The 15,353-nt window shown below is 47.7% G+C and overlaps 1 protein-coding gene across 1 annotated transcript in view; it reads right to left on the reverse strand.

Moving 5' to 3' along the window:
• Nucleotides 1–15,110, reverse strand: part of NTN3 (netrin 3) — a 76,479-nt gene extending 61,369 nt beyond the window's left edge. Inside the window, exon 1 of the mRNA XM_019539942.1 lies at nt 14,099–15,110. Coding sequence (XP_019395487.1) covers nt 14,099–15,065 — 967 coding nt within the window. The 5' untranslated portion in view covers nt 15,066–15,110. The remainder of the gene's footprint in view (nt 1–14,098) is intronic.
• Nucleotides 15,111–15,353: the final 243 nt, after the last annotated feature.

Genomic DNA, 15,353 nt, shown 5'->3' on the forward strand with positions numbered 1-15,353 from the left:
CCAGCATCACTCTGGCATGAGGTACCTATGCTAACAAATGGAAATAAGGAAGCAGATGGAAAGCTGTCCCTTACTTGATGGGACAAAAGAACTTCAGGGGGTGCTGCTGAACATGATGACGATGTTGGCAGCAATGGTCTGACATCACTACCTGATTCAGTGCTTTGAGACATTCAGTCCACTCAAGGCTTCTGTGGTTCTGCATACATATTAGGGAATCACAGCAACCCTACACACCTAGCCACAACAGTCTGGAAGTGCTGCTCAGGTGTTTGTGGCCTTGAAACTTCATAGCATAGCTAGACAGCACTGGAGAGTCTCCCACCGCACTGATGGCGGCTTGTTATAAAGCACTGCAGTGCAGTTGATTCAATAGTGCCTATCTTCCTCCTATCAGCTGATATGCTGTTTCCATACAACTCCTCATGGGAAAGGAAACCATTGAAAATATTCTTGTTGGAAGTGGATGAGTTTGGAGCCAAGGTGGAAATGAGCTGGGGAAAGGTCATGTAAATAATTGGCCGGTCTTGATGGAATTCCCTTTGCCACCAGTTTAATCAGTGAGAGAGTAACTGGCCCTGGCCTCTTCTCACAATATAAAGAGCAGGAGTGGTTAAAAGCAGTTCCTGACACCAAGTAGGTGACTGGATGACTGCATTCATCTGCATCTCACTGACAACATCCTAGGCCAGAAGGAGTTTCTGGCTGCCTTTCTGACACCCTGGCCCAATCCGGAAAAGACCCCAGTCATATGGGGCTGGGAACCTGCCATCCATACACAAGGACTCAGTGTTCCTGGAGACAATCCTCAGCTTTACTGAACCCAGCCACCTTGACTAGGCAGTTGCCAGCACTCAGTACCAACAAACCCCCATAGATGTGTCCTGGCTTGCACTAGGCCTCTATTCAACCTTGAGTGGATTCTTTGGAGACAACTAATACCTTGACTGGGCTACAGTCCTAAAGGCAAAAACAAATCTTTTCTGGATATTATTTCCTCTGTCTCACCCTCACATCATGAAACAAGTGCTTTCAGGATTCCAGACACTGTGACAGAATCCAGCTACCATATGTGATGACACAAGTTGCCTGATCCATGCTAGCATTTTGGAACTTATGAGTTAAAACATTTTAAAATTTTGTCTGCTCTCTTAGTATAGTTATTGCCTTTACTGAAAGTTCCTTCCACCACCATGAGGCTTGAGATTCCTGGACAGTTTTCATGCCCTGAATCACTGCTGGCAGGCTGGGATACTCCACATCATCTTTCCCATGCCCCCACTCTATAACTTTGTTAAAGAAGATGCCATTTCTCTATGAACTTCCAGGCAGATGCAAATGGAGCCCTGCCTCATCCACTGAAAGTCAAGCACCAGCTGGTAGAGGAGACCTCCAGCAACTCTCTGCTTTTAGTCTCTGCCTCTCTGTCCAGATTTGTTGTAAGGTGGAGTTCCCATTGGTTGAGGAAGGACACGATGTCACTCTTTCAGGCAGTCGCCACTGATCCCAGCATTGCCTGGGAATGAAGATGTAGTCCTTCATTTTCAGGGGTTCAGTGCAGTTATTCCTAGGAATCTTTAATCTGGTCCCCAGCAGGGTTAGTCAAGGTGCAGTGCTTCATAGCACCTTGTTTTTGTGTCAGAGAGCAGTAATTTAACTGGCCTCCTCTTTCTTTTAAGTAAACAAGTTGTCAGAGAAAGAAGAAACTGCTCCCTTAAGAAGCAGAAGCATTAGGAGCTCAGGACAGTGAGAATCTGAAATCCAGTAGGACTGGGCTGTCATTTGCATTTTAAACTCCCACACCTCCTCAGATGGTGATGGAGTGAAAAAGCTGTCTCTCAAAAGGTGCCTATACACGTGTTCTGTGGTGGGGAGGGGAGGAGGGCACTTCAATTAGAGCCGCTCTGAGAGCCGCTGTAATTAAAGCGCCCACAGTGTCATGTGTATTCAGTTTCCCACACTTCAACATGGCAGCAGGGGTGCTTTAACCAAAGCTTGGTCAACATGATGCAGAGGCTGCTGGAGCGCACTAATTAGGATGCTCCAGCAGACTCAGATCTCTGTTCTGACATGTGCTATTTGGCACGTGTTGGAGCAGACTCGATTAATTGTCATGTAAACCTGTATAGTGTAAACCTTGCTCTGGACACACATAAATCTTGCACACGTGTAAACCTTGCTCTGGACTTGTACCCCCAAAAGGCTGCCCCCAGTCAACTGGGCTATTAGTGAGTATCTGCTATTCAGACTGGGGACCCCAGGCCTACCATGGTGTTAGCTACATCACTTCCTGTGTGTCACTGGCTATGGAACTGGTGTTTTATCCAGTGAGCCACCTTGGCCTGAGCAGCCATATTTTGGAAACTCCCAAAATGCCAGACAAACTTCTTCTCACATCAAAAGAAAATGTATTCAAAGCCATGTAGTCTGGGTGAGATGTGTGATGCACAGAAAGGGACAGTTACTAGCAGTCTGGTCACTATTAAATTAAAACCTTGTGTGCCAATAACAGGAGGAAGATAAAGTTATATTCCCACTCTCTTCCCCTATCATTGATCTACATATTGCAGTCAGCTGCTAGCAGTACACAGAGAAGAAGCAGTGACAGGGCACAACTGCTTGAATCATGAAGGAGACATTTAGTATGATTCCAGGATTCAATGAACTTGGCTTTTCAAACTTGCTGGGAATTGTCTTGATATCATTCTCACTGACATCACTGGGAAAACTCACATGATCGTGAATGAGGGCAGAGTTAAAGCTGTTGAATATCTCACTGGGTGTCTATCAGCATATTTAGACATTTAAATATCTTTTAAAATCTTCTCCATGGAGATAGATGGAAATCCTGCATGAGGTGGCCAGTCTTGAAGGTTTCCTGCCATTCAGATTAGGAGAGTCCCAATTTTAAAGGCATGTGGATGGTGATTAGACTAAGATTCACTAATGCTTCATTCTCTCAGGGCAGACAGCTCCACCTTTAGGAAAGGCAGCAGTTAGCAAATATTCCAACACACTCCTCTCCCTTCCTCAGTACCAGGAATCTAGAACAAATCAGACAATTCCAGTCTCCCCTCCTCAGAGGCTTAGGCTTGTACTGCTCCCAAGAGCCAATGTGGATGCAGCTCTCTGTCTGTCTCATGTTAATCGCTAATTAAAGGCTTGAATGTTCCCTGCTGTTTGGGGTATTAATAAGAATTTAATTGCACAGTTTGGGGCTAATTACATGGTAACTTGCTTCCTTCCTTATATACTCTGCCCAATTAAACAATCACATGATCAATTAAACAATCACAAAATCTATTAATTTGTAATAATAGTCTAATTAAACTTACACTGTCTGAAATGGGGCAATTCTCTTTCCGTCTTCCAAGTGTCTTTGAAAAGTCTCACCCATTCCTGACCTTTCCTGCAGGCCCCTCCACAGGACCTCGTGTGATTTCCCCTCATCCATAGTGCCAGGAACACTGGCAGTTTGAGCATGCATCTGATGAAGAAAGCCTGCTGCTTATGAAAACTTATGCTATATATCAGTCTATAAGGTGCAAATCTACCATCTTCAGCCTGAGAGAGTACCACCAGAGAGGGCTTCTCCTGGTACTCCTTCAAATGACTCTAGCCACTGCAAACTAAGAGTGGCCCACAATACAAGCACCAACAATACATTTGGCAGGTGAAGGGCATTAGGCAAAGCAGCCAAGGCTGGGGAAAAATGAGAAAAGAGTGTGCATCCCTCACTGTTGGTGGCAGTCTGTGTTGGCATGGGACAGGGAGAGAGCTCCCTACCTTGGGGATGATTCAGCTGAGCTGCACTCAAGGGGAAAGGGCTCCCTGAGTCTGGGAAGTCACTGGGAATAATTAGTTAAAGGAACAGCCTCAGTGAAACCCTAGAATAGCCGTTGCTGCCAAACCCACAATGGATTCAAGCTACGCCCCTGCTTTCGCTGGAGAAGCGCCCAGCTGGGATGCTGGCAGGACATAGTTTCTACTTCCACTCTGTGGGAGGGGGAATCCAGACTAGAAAACCCCTTCACCTCCCACCCTAAATAAGTTTCGTGTCTTATGAAGACAATCCTACAGCCATGCTTCAGACCATTCTGCAGCTTCGCATGGTATCACTAAAGCAAGCAGTACCTTCCAGGAGCTGGGGGAAGCCTCAGGGTCTATGTAAATGGACACAGGGAAAATTGATTATATATACCTTCTAGAAAAGGTCACATTGAACTTATGAGATTCAAGAAAGTCTAGGTAACTTTTCCTGCTATTTATTTTGTGAAACTGGGTTCTCGTGAGGACCAAAGCCAATTGCCAAAATCACATGGGAAATTCTGCTTTTCTTGAGATTTTTCAACCCAGTTGTGCAAGGGTGAGAGGCTGGAAAAGAATCTGACTCTGGAGGATAATCCCATTAGCTAGGGCCCATCTGGCTACTAAACATTTCCAGCACTAAAATCCACCTGAATAATTCCGTTTGGTTCTGGTGGGTTGTTAACACTGGGCTTTGCCCTCACACCAGTTACTTCCCCCTCTTCCCAGCTGATCTGTAACAACAGCCCACTCCTTGGAGAAACTCATCCCTTTCATTCAGTCCTTTTCCCCTGCCACCCTCCTCAAAGCCCACACCTATGGCTATACTGTTGGGCCCCAAGCATGGATCTAAAAAGAAGCATTTTAAGTGCCCCAAGAGCCTTTCCTGAATTATCTCTTCAAAGCCACATGCAGCTGTGAGCCAACCTGGGGATAGAGGAAGACGGGGGGTTGGAATTGAAGACTGACTATTACAGTGACCAGTTACTGACATTTCTTTCTTGCCCTCTGCCGAAGCCCCACCGCAGGGGAGAGTGTGCCTTGCTACAGAAGCTTTTGAGCTAGTGCTTGGCAGCAGCAGGCTCTACCTGCTCTAAAGTTACCTGAGAATCATTGGCAAGGGCTATTCCTATGATACAGCACCATCCAATGTAGATTCCTCCCAACCCTGGGTCCCTGGGAACTGTATAGCAGGACCCAGGCATGATTATCACCCAGCAAAGAGGGGAGGCATCTACAAGCCAGGCCTCAGGGCCTGCTGAAATCCAGACAAGGCCAACAGTCTTGTTCAGAGCAACCTGAAGTTACTCTGAAGCAACTAGGTATGTTAAAGCGGCAATTGCACTGTGTAGCAGAAATAAAGAATGATACTGGTAGAAGGCCTTTCTTCCACAGAGTTCAAAGCACTTCACAGAGAGGAGTCAGTGCATCATTCTCACTCCACGAACAGGGAAACTGAGGCAGGGAGCAATGAAGTGACTCATCCAAGGTCATCCCATAGGTCAGTGACAGAGCTGGGAACAGAACCCATGTCTGTTGAATCCCAGTTCAGTGTCTTGTCAACCGAATTGCACAAACAAGCATGGGGTGGGGAACAGGAAAGAGGGATGTCTCCTTCTCCTCAGCACTTCATGGGAAAGAAATTACTTTTGCAACTTTTTCACCACAGGTGGCCATAGGACTCTCACTGAAAGCACTGTGTGCCCAAGGAACTGAGGGAAGTGGGGAGCTCAGATCTGGATTAGTCTAGCAGTGGCAAGTTTGGGGGTTCTCTTTCTTCTAGCCTTGGAGTAATTGACTCCATGAAGAGGAAGAGGGACAGGAGCCTGAGGTTGACTCCTCATTCTGGGAAGAGGTGGTTATCATAAGGAAGGTGCACACAGCCTGCAAGGAGCATGAGACACAACAATGAGCTACTCTGAAACTGTCAACCAAATGGACTCTGGAATATCTGCCGGGGAACTAATTCCCTTTAAATTGATCAGGTTCCTTTTTCCCTGCTCACGGGGAACCATCTTGCATCATCTAAAAAGCAATCTGAAAAAAGGCAGAGTAAGTCACTGAACCACCAAAGGCATAGAAAATGCGGCATGAGTTAACTTTCTGAGGCTATAAGGGGGCTTTGGCCTGGTCCCAGATCAGCCTTCCTGCTCAGGATGAGAGAAACATGCCCTATTGGGCATGAACCAACACCAGCCTTCATGTACCATTCCCACCACAACAGGCCTTCATTGAGCATGTCCCTGCATTTCCTGGTTCCAGACAGGACAGAAAGTTCCACAATATGGCAGGCAAAGCTGTTCAGCTGGTGTTATCCAGAATTAGGATGCTACTGTGATGTGAGAAGAAAGCCTTTTTTCACAAAGTTTCCAGGACCAATACAATAAGTTTCCAACTTACATCTTTTAAGGGTGCCATTGCCTTCTCACAGTCATTCTCTTTAAGGGAAGTCCCCACAGTTTGAAGTCACTATGACAAAGCAAGTCTTTGGCCTGTTCCACAGACAGCAGAGCAGAGTGGCCACCTGGGCCATGGCCCAACCAACTTTTAGCACGTTAATTTAGCTAACTATGCAGTTAAAAATAGCTATACAATTTTAACTGGAATGACAATTGTGCATTTGTGGGTTATATAAATTAACATGCTAAAAGTTGGTTGGGCCATGACCTAGGTGACCCACCCTGTTCCATGGCCTATGGCCTGTTCACACTGGGATGTATGGTTCAAGTGGTCCAAAGTGTTTCTTTAAACCAGTTTTTTTGATAAAACAGCTTTCAGATGAGCTGGAGATATAAGTGATGGGCTGCAGAAAACCTTAATGTTTTTCTCTGACTAGATACAAGACCCCCATAAAACAGTGTAGGCTTCCTACAGCTTGGTTTACATAGCAATTCCAGTCAATTTTGAAGATGGTTTGGATTCCTGAGACAATTTCCCACCTGTAGACAGGTGCCTTGAGACAAAAGATGGGAAAGTAGATGCAGGATTGGGGGGCTTACAAAGGAAATGGGCAAGGAAAAGTCCTTGAGAAATGGGCTGGGGATCTAGTAGTTGCCTGAGAGCAGACACTCATAGACACTGGTGTTACAAGTTGATTAGACTTTTCGCTTCCTGGATCAGCCAGCTATTATGTTGCTTAATCCAAGGTTGATGAAGCTCTGACCCACTTGGTGGTTCCAAGAGAATTTCCCATTTCCCAGGCATTCGCTGGGATCAAAGCTACCCCCAGATATTACCCATTTGCTCCTCGGCAAACAGAACAGATTCTGATCACAAGAGCAAGGCTTCCCTTTTGTATGACATTCAAAAAAGTGCTCCAGCGGTGGCAACAACAATGGGAACAAGAGCTCCAGAATTACCACAATGTAGATCAATTACTTCCAGCAGCTGCATCCCACTAATCCCCCCCACACAGCCCTTGGTGCTTGGTGTTTTCCAAAGCCTTGCAAGGGGACAGCCTGCTGACTTAGTGACCAGTCTAATTCCAGCAGCAGGGGCCTGAGGAATGTGGCAGTCTCCTGTGCGCGTGCGTGCATACAACACCCGTTGTGCCCAATTAATTGTGGGGAGGAGATGGAACCCCAGCAAGAATAATTATCTCTGGTTATTACATGGCAAGTGGAAAGAGCCAGTATACAAACATTCACCTCCCTTTGCCTTCCCTCCGCCCTCCTGCCTCCTCCTCACAGGGTGTCACAGAAGTTAAAAGAAAACAAAAGCTCCAGGCCTATGAAAATGAAGCCAATGCCATCATAATAGAAGTCTCTGGAGCCCAGAGATATTATTCCAATCTTTCCGTCTCCAGGGATTATTGAAGGGGCTTCCTTCACTCTTGGCAATTCAGGTTCCTCTGTGATCCACCCCAGGTGGGCTGTTGGCAGGCGAACCAATGCCAGGCAGAAAGCAGGAAAGTGGTGGTGGGTGGATGTGGTGGGGGGGGGTCCCCTCTGTTTCTCCACTGCAGACAGTTTTAATCTGCAAGAAAACTCTTTGAATCCTGCCAAATCACAGAGTCCTGGGAGGGAGCACGCGCAGTGCCCAGCCCCTGTCTCACTGCTTTTCTTTCTAATTCTTACCAGAAACAAACAGAACGTACTGCTGAGCGAGGTCTGTCTAAGTCACTTGTGGGAAAGTGGGGCGGGTGCCGACATAAAGGGTCCTCAACTGTGTGTACTGGGGGTCTGCCTAGACGCATTCCAGGGTGTTGGGAGGGAGAGACCAGCCTGGCCTGCTGGCAGAGCAGAAGCAAAGGGAAGGAGAAAACAGGCTAAACTACTTAGTGGTTGGACAGAGCTGCTGCTCAGTGATCCACTGCAGCTTCTTTCAGTAGGCATAGTCCTAAGCAATTCTCTAGAAATTACTTTTCCAAGAAAAGCCTCCAAATGGGCCCTGATGCACCTCTGCCTGCTGCACTGACTCATCCTTTTGGTTGGCCTTTACCTGGCAGGGGAAACACCATGTATCTGGGTCCAAGAAGGCAGTTTTCCTTAAGCCCTCCTAGGGATACCTGTTCTTCTAGCATGGTTTAGTACCCACTGAGGTGTTGGGGCTTAATGCCTGTTTTATGGAAATGGGAGGCTCCTCCCTAGCTTGCAGCCATATGGCTGAGGGCAGGCAAAACTTGGGGGCAGCTGAACCCCAAGCCTCTAGGGTTGGGCCTGCATGTAAGATGCTTGCCAAAAGACATTGGAAATATCTGAAGCCCCTGGTGGGGGTGGAGGATGTTTGCAGTTGTAGGGCCATTTATGGTTCTAGACTGACTCATGGATTTGGATTTGATTTGACTGATTTTGTTTGGAACACGAAAAATTTCTTTAAAAAAAATGAACTTCTGCCTGCCAGAGTTTGCAGATAGCCTGGAACAGTAATTTTGAATGAGCTGTGATCTGCAGGTACCTGCCCTGGAGAATGAGATACCCTTGCAACCTTACGTGGCAGGTATTTTTAAGTGGCCACCTTCTAAGGGCCCTTTAAAACAGGCTGGCTTCTGTTTAAAAAATAACACTGACTGATGCTTCCTTCTAACCTTCAAACCCTAAACCTTTTTTCTGATGTGCCAAAAATTGTGTACAATTCACATTTCTTTGTTGATTTGTTTCCACATCAGCAAGTCTATGACTCAGCTGGGACCAGAAACTGTCATGCAACCAAGGAAATATATATATATGCTCTGAAGACAGACTGTTCCGGGAAAGTGGTGGGAGTTTGCCACTGTCAGCATCCAACCCAAAGAAATTCAATGAAGTGGAACCCAAAGAGTCCATCAGCACTTCAGTATAATAGGCCAGACTGCCCCTTGCATTATTCTGGGGAAACTACACCCTATTAACCTGAAACCCTGGTTTTGTAACATCCTTCATGACTGCTACCAAAATCTGGGGACTTCTGGCTGTGCCGTGACTAAATGCTGTAAGTGCCATGGTCACAGCACTGCTGCTCTGTCAGTGACACTGAACAGAAGAAGGACAAAGCAGTGGACCCTGCCCAAGAAGCTCCTGAGCCCCACTTCAGCCTGGATTCAGGTAGTCTGGATAGAAGAATGTCCCACATGAGGAAACAGATCCTACTATCCTGCAGACTGCGCTGAGAGCTGCCCCTTGTCCAGCCTACCCTGTCTCTGGGCTGGAGCTCGCTGCCAGCACTCATGGGGCTCAGCCTCCTCTGCCCACAGGCTCTCTCTGACCCTCCATCACAGCTGTGCTGTCTGGTGGGGACAGCTTCTCACAGCTCCTTAAGGCCTGGCCCCAACTAAGGTGGGGTCAGCTCAGCCAGGAAGTCCTAGAAGGGCAGGTGCCTGGGATGGACATGGTGGAGGATTCACATGGGGCTGCTGTGAGGGAAGCCCCACAACCTGGGTTGAGTGCAGGGAACTTCCCCGGCGGGCCCTCTGCCTTTAATTGGTGCTAATTGCTGCGTCTGTTCCTGCTGGCTGGCGAGATGTCATTGTTGAAAAGCACAGAGGGGAAGGCTGGAGGAGCTAATCCGGCTTTCAGCTGCTAAGCCCTTTGGAGGCGTGTGATGGAGGAGCTCTTTCAGGCCCCTTCACAGAGGGCACAAAGCCCAAGAGGGTAAAGGGAGAAAGAGGGGATGGAATCGACAGGAAAAACTACTTTCACACGGCACCTCCGTTAAGCCGCCTTTGTGTACAGGGTTTGTCAGGGGTGTTTTAAAGGGACAACGCTTCACTCCCTCCCCCTCCCAACTTTTCTTTTCTCTCATAGTGTTTATCTTTTCAGCCCCATCTGCCAAATGACTGACCCTGGTGGGGAGTGGGATGAGGAGGAGAAATCCCCTGGAAGTTTCTGTGGCTCACTGGGACGAATGGTGGGTGCTGGGTGAGGACCAACCCTGATGGAGAAAGAAATCACTCAGCCTTACTCCCCGCTGGCAGAATCAGGTGGGCACTCTGCTGCTTTCTGGCACATCCCTGTGTCCCATCAACCAGGCAAACAGTTCACTGATGGACCTGGAAACCCAGCCACTGGGGTATGGAAAAGTGCCCACAAAGTTCAGCTATTGAGCTGAACCTCTCAACTCTAAGTCTCAGCTATTTAACCCTCTAGCTCCTTGTGTTTGATGGATATTGGTACAAAGGAAATCTAGTCTCTCATGTAGGCAAAACTAGGTTGGGAAATTCCCTGGCACTGTGGAGCTAAACATAGTAACAGGATCTCTGGTGGACAGTCAGGCAGGGAAGACTAAGGGCTTCCTTAGAAAGTTTAGCCCTTTTACACTAAAACAGTGATAAAGAACCAGCAAGAGAGAAACACGGATCCCGTGCTGTAGGTGTATAAAAATGAGATCAATATTTTGGAGGCAGGAAGTTTTTGGTGATACCTTTTATTGGACCAGCTGTATAGTTTGGAGAGATGTTAGACAAGCTTTCAACACAAAGTGCCCTTCCTCAGGTCTTCATGCCCAAAAGCTCATCTCACATCTCTCCCACCTGTACAGTTGGTCCAGTAAAAAATATTATCAAAAATTCCTGCCTTGCATATATTTCCTAGACATTTTTTGCATGCATTTCATGGCTACAACCTCACTCCAACACTAATTAAAATCCCTCCACCCCTACCCCAGAGCACATGTACCGGGGTGCTCTGTTTATGGCACCATGTACAGGGGTACATGTGCTCTGGGGTAGGGGTGGAGAGATTTTAATTAGAGTGGTACTCAGGAGCCACTCTAATTAAAATTCCCACAGCACCACATGTATTCAGCATCCCACATTTCAAAATGGCAATGTGGTGCTTTAACTAAAGTTTATTTGACAAGCTTTAGTTAAAGTGCACCCACAGCCATTTTGAAATGCAAGGATGCTGAATACACGAGATACTGGAGCACTCTGATTGGAACACTCCAGCAGACTTGGTTAATCAAGTCTGCTCTGATCCGCTCTAATCAGACTGCGTCGGAGTACGTGTAAAAGTGTCCAATGATACTTTGATTTATTATGGCCTGCGGAAAATGCAAGGAGTTTTCATTAAGGTTGATCAATTTTTCCTAGTTTAAGAACCTATTTCAGACCTTGGTCTACCTGAACTTCCCCCTTGCACTCTGAACCATCCCAGACTGGATCTCTACCTGAGGCTGGGGTGAGGGAAGAGTTCAAATTTCTTTGTGTTTTGAAAGTGTTAAAAAAATTGATTCTTTTCAAGAATGGAGAGAAAATATACTAGTTGATACATTTTCAGAGTCCAGTTTTGAGACACCTTCACAAAATCAGTGTCCTCTTTTGACCTGTTGGTTGTAGGTCCTTATAAAAATACTTATGATATAATGCTTTTAATAGAAAGGTGGGGTTTGACTTGGGAGTTAAGTATAAAAACTAACAAACCTGTCCAATATCTTGTACACTATTAGCCTCTATAGCCAATTAAAGACACGGTCCTTTTGTTTCGCTTTCATACTCCTGTGGAAGTCAGGGCTGCATCCTAGACCTAGGTAGGAATCAATTTTCCTGTTCTGGAAGAGTTATGCCATTTTGACATTTATTTCTCCACCTGGAACTAAAACAAAATACTAAAATCTAAAAAATTATCCTGAAAAAAAAATCAGATCAGGTCAGCTGTAACCTAAATTAAATTAAAAAAACAAAACAAAAAAAACTTATTTCAAACCTGAAAGGTTTTGTTTAGAACATGTTGAACTGGGACATTTTAAATATGTCAACACTTTTTTTCATTTTAATTTTGCAAACCCAGTGACTCACCAAAACCCACCCTTCCTCGCACATAGCTTTGGTTTCAACAAATCAGCATTTTCAACCAAAAAAAAAATCTATGGAAAAGTCCCAGCCAACCCTACTGACTTCTGACTTCACTCATACCAGCGTAACACTGGTGTAATCTAATATCCTGTACTAAAATAAATCCCTCATTATACCACATAACTAAGAGCAGGATCCAGCCTTGAGCAGTTTTTGTGCTGTAAAGTGCCATGTTTGATGTTTATGGCACCATATTAACAGTAAACAATGATAATAAACTTTTCAGGACAGTTTGTCACTTTTGCTACTAGCCAATTCATGGACTAACCCCAGACCTTTGCCACTGGAAGTCCCTCCCCTTGTTGGTCCTCCCCTCCCCCCCACAATACTCCTTTTGGGAGGGGGGCTGCCATCTTAGAACCAGAAAAAACCCAAATCATGCACTATAAGTCAAACACCTACTAGAACATACTTTAATTTTATTACAAAAAAAATTTGTCATGATTTGTGATTGTTTACTGTACATAGATGTGATTGCATAATAACTGAAAAATAAAGTGTCACTTTTATAGTGTGTGTGTGTGGTGCAGTGTGGAAGTGTGTGGGACAGTTGTGAGAGGGTGTGGCTGTGTAGGGGGCATAGGGTATGCTGGGCTGTACGTATATGTCGGTGGGGGATGTGGGGACAGGGTGTGGGTGTGTGGGGTGTGAGGGAGGGTAGAGGGTGTGGGGACTCCCTCCACACTGCCCCCATGGTGTGCAACCCCCACTACCAACAGCAGCAGCAGGAGGCGGGGAGGTCAGGGCACTTGTGCCTAGTGCAGGCGCCCAATGGGGCATGGCTCCAGCCAGCGCTTCACATGTGGAAGGAGCGGAGCCTGCCCTATCGCAGGGGCTTCATGCCATGTGCCCACAGTGGGGAAGCCCCGCACTGGAGCCTGCTCCTGCCCTGCTCCCTGCTGCACCAATTTTTACACTCTGCTGGGAGTGGAGGGAGCCCTGCTCCTGGCTTCCCCATGGAGTCCAGCGCAGGGGTTCCCCGCTGCGAGTGCAGGCATATGGCACAGAGCCCCTGCGATAGAAACAAACAGGCAGGCTGTGTGGGGGTGTGCTCCTCGCCCCCAACACAACACTGGCCACCTCTATTGCACACTCCACACTTGCAGCAGGGAAGCCCCACACTGGACTCCTTGAAGAAACAGGGGGTGGGGCTCCCTCCACTCCCTGCAGAATGTGGGGACCTGCACAGCAGGGAGCAAGGGAGGCAGCAGGCTCCAGCACGGGACTACCTCGACTGAGAGTGCTGGAACTGCAGGCATGCATTGCAGAGCCCCGGCAATAGAGCAGGCTCCACCCCCTCCTTCCACGCAGCGCTGGCCAGAGCCACACCCCACCAGGCGACTGCTCTAAGCAGGAGCGCCCTGACCTCTCCACCTACTGCTGCATGCCATAGGGAGAATGTGGGGGGGTCCCTACACCCCTGCCTCACATTCACACCCTGTCCAGCTGAACTCCGCACTCCTGCTGCCCCTCTGCTGCCCCGAAGAGGGTGGGAGCAAGGCCCAATAGGATATGTTGGGGGGCTGTACACATGGAAGCCTCATTCCCATCCTCATGGGTGGAAGGGCTGGGAAGGGTGCAATTCTTTGTGGGGTGCTGTGGGCCGTCTGAAAGTGCTTGGTGGGCCGCATCTGGCCCACGGGCTGTATTTTGCCCAACCCTGATCTACTGGTACCCTGAAACATAATGAAGAAGCAAAAAAAAAAAAATTACTTAAGTTTATCCAACCTCTAAAGTATGTGGGTTTTCTGTTAGTTGTAGGTGTCAACCAAAAGGTGTGTGGGATGGTAGAAGTTCTTAATTTGTCCAAACCTAATCAGTTTCTCTCTTGGAGATCCCAAGAAGCAGAACAGTGAACTAGATCTATCCCTGGCAAGACTCTATTGGCCACTACAGACACCAGGCCAGCGGGAATTATATGGACAGAGAGAATGCTGTCCCACTGCATCTCTCCTTGTTTTCCTGAAAGACTTCCCAGCTGTTGGTTGATTGCGGTTGGGAGGGGAAGAGGGGAATTCTTACCTAAGCATTCATTGGCCTCTCTGGTGTTGGCCCTCTGCCATGGCCGATCATAATGGAAGGGTTTGCAGCGGTCACACTCAGGGCCCTCAGTGTTGTGCTTGCAGTCACAGACCAGCTTGTCCTCCTTGTCTTTCACGCAACGGGAGGCATGCCCATTACATTTGCATCGGCCTCCGACCTGAAGCTCACCCACTGCATAGTAGTACGGAGATGAACTGGTGCCACCATCCTCCTCATCGTTGTCTCGACCTCCCTTATCCCGGAACACATGCGGACGACTGAAGATGACCCGGATGTCTGTGGCTGTCACCCAGTCCTGGAGCACAGGACTGTTGTCAAAGTCTTGGGCAGAGGGTCGTCCATCCAGGGTGCTGAAGGCAATGAGGCCCCCAGTGAGTGGATAGAGGTCTGTCTGCCCATCAGTGCATAGTGCCTCCTGCTCATTCTGTTTGGTGACAGTGGCTTTGTTGGGTTTGCCATAGATCTTACGGCACTGGGAGGAGTAGTACTGGTAAGGCACCCAGGTTTTGCCATAATCCATAGATTTAAAAATGGCTGTTGATTCAGGACGAGGGGAGCAAAACTGCAGGCTCACATAAACCACCTCGAACTTCTTGCCCAGGGAGAGAGTAAGGGTGATGTTTTGTGGTGAGTGGTGGAGCATCTCAGAGCGCCAGCAGGTCATGTTGGCAGCAGTGTTGAGATCAGTGAGGTAGGAGGGTGGGTGTGCCTTGCGAGGGTCTGATGCATTGCAGTGGCGAGTGGGGGGCTTCCCACATGTACTGGATGCCTGCACTTCCTTTCCAAATGCAGCGTTGACAAACTCAGGGATGCAGCGCCGAGGGGCACCGTTCTCATCATAGCATGGGTCAGGGGGAGTCTGCTGACCTACAAAGGGGTTAACTGTCTGGGTCAAGCCAAACACACAGGCAGTGAGAAGGAGTCTCAAGAGCTGCTGCAGATCCATCCTTCCCAAGGAGAACGCTCCGAGGCACGGCACAGAAGCCAAATCCTCCCTAAACAAAAAGCAAACAAGCAATGAATCACCCGCTACAACTCATGTGAAACCCTGTTTCAGAGGCAGAAAGGCAGAGGCAAAGCCTGTGTTTGGAGGCTGGCAAAAGGGCAGTGCTGGTGTCAGCTAGCCAGAAATACATGGATCTGATTAATTGATCGTTTGCTATTGGCGGTATTGGTCAGCATGCCGAAGGCTATGTCTGAAGACAACTCGCCTCAGGGGAGGGGTGTGTGGGGG

This window comes from Crocodylus porosus, unplaced genomic scaffold (assembly GCF_001723895.1).
Source record: "Crocodylus porosus isolate Cpor-Errol unplaced genomic scaffold, CroPor_comp1, whole genome shotgun sequence".
In the NCBI taxonomy this organism is placed as follows: Eukaryota; Metazoa; Chordata; order Crocodylia; family Crocodylidae; genus Crocodylus; species Crocodylus porosus.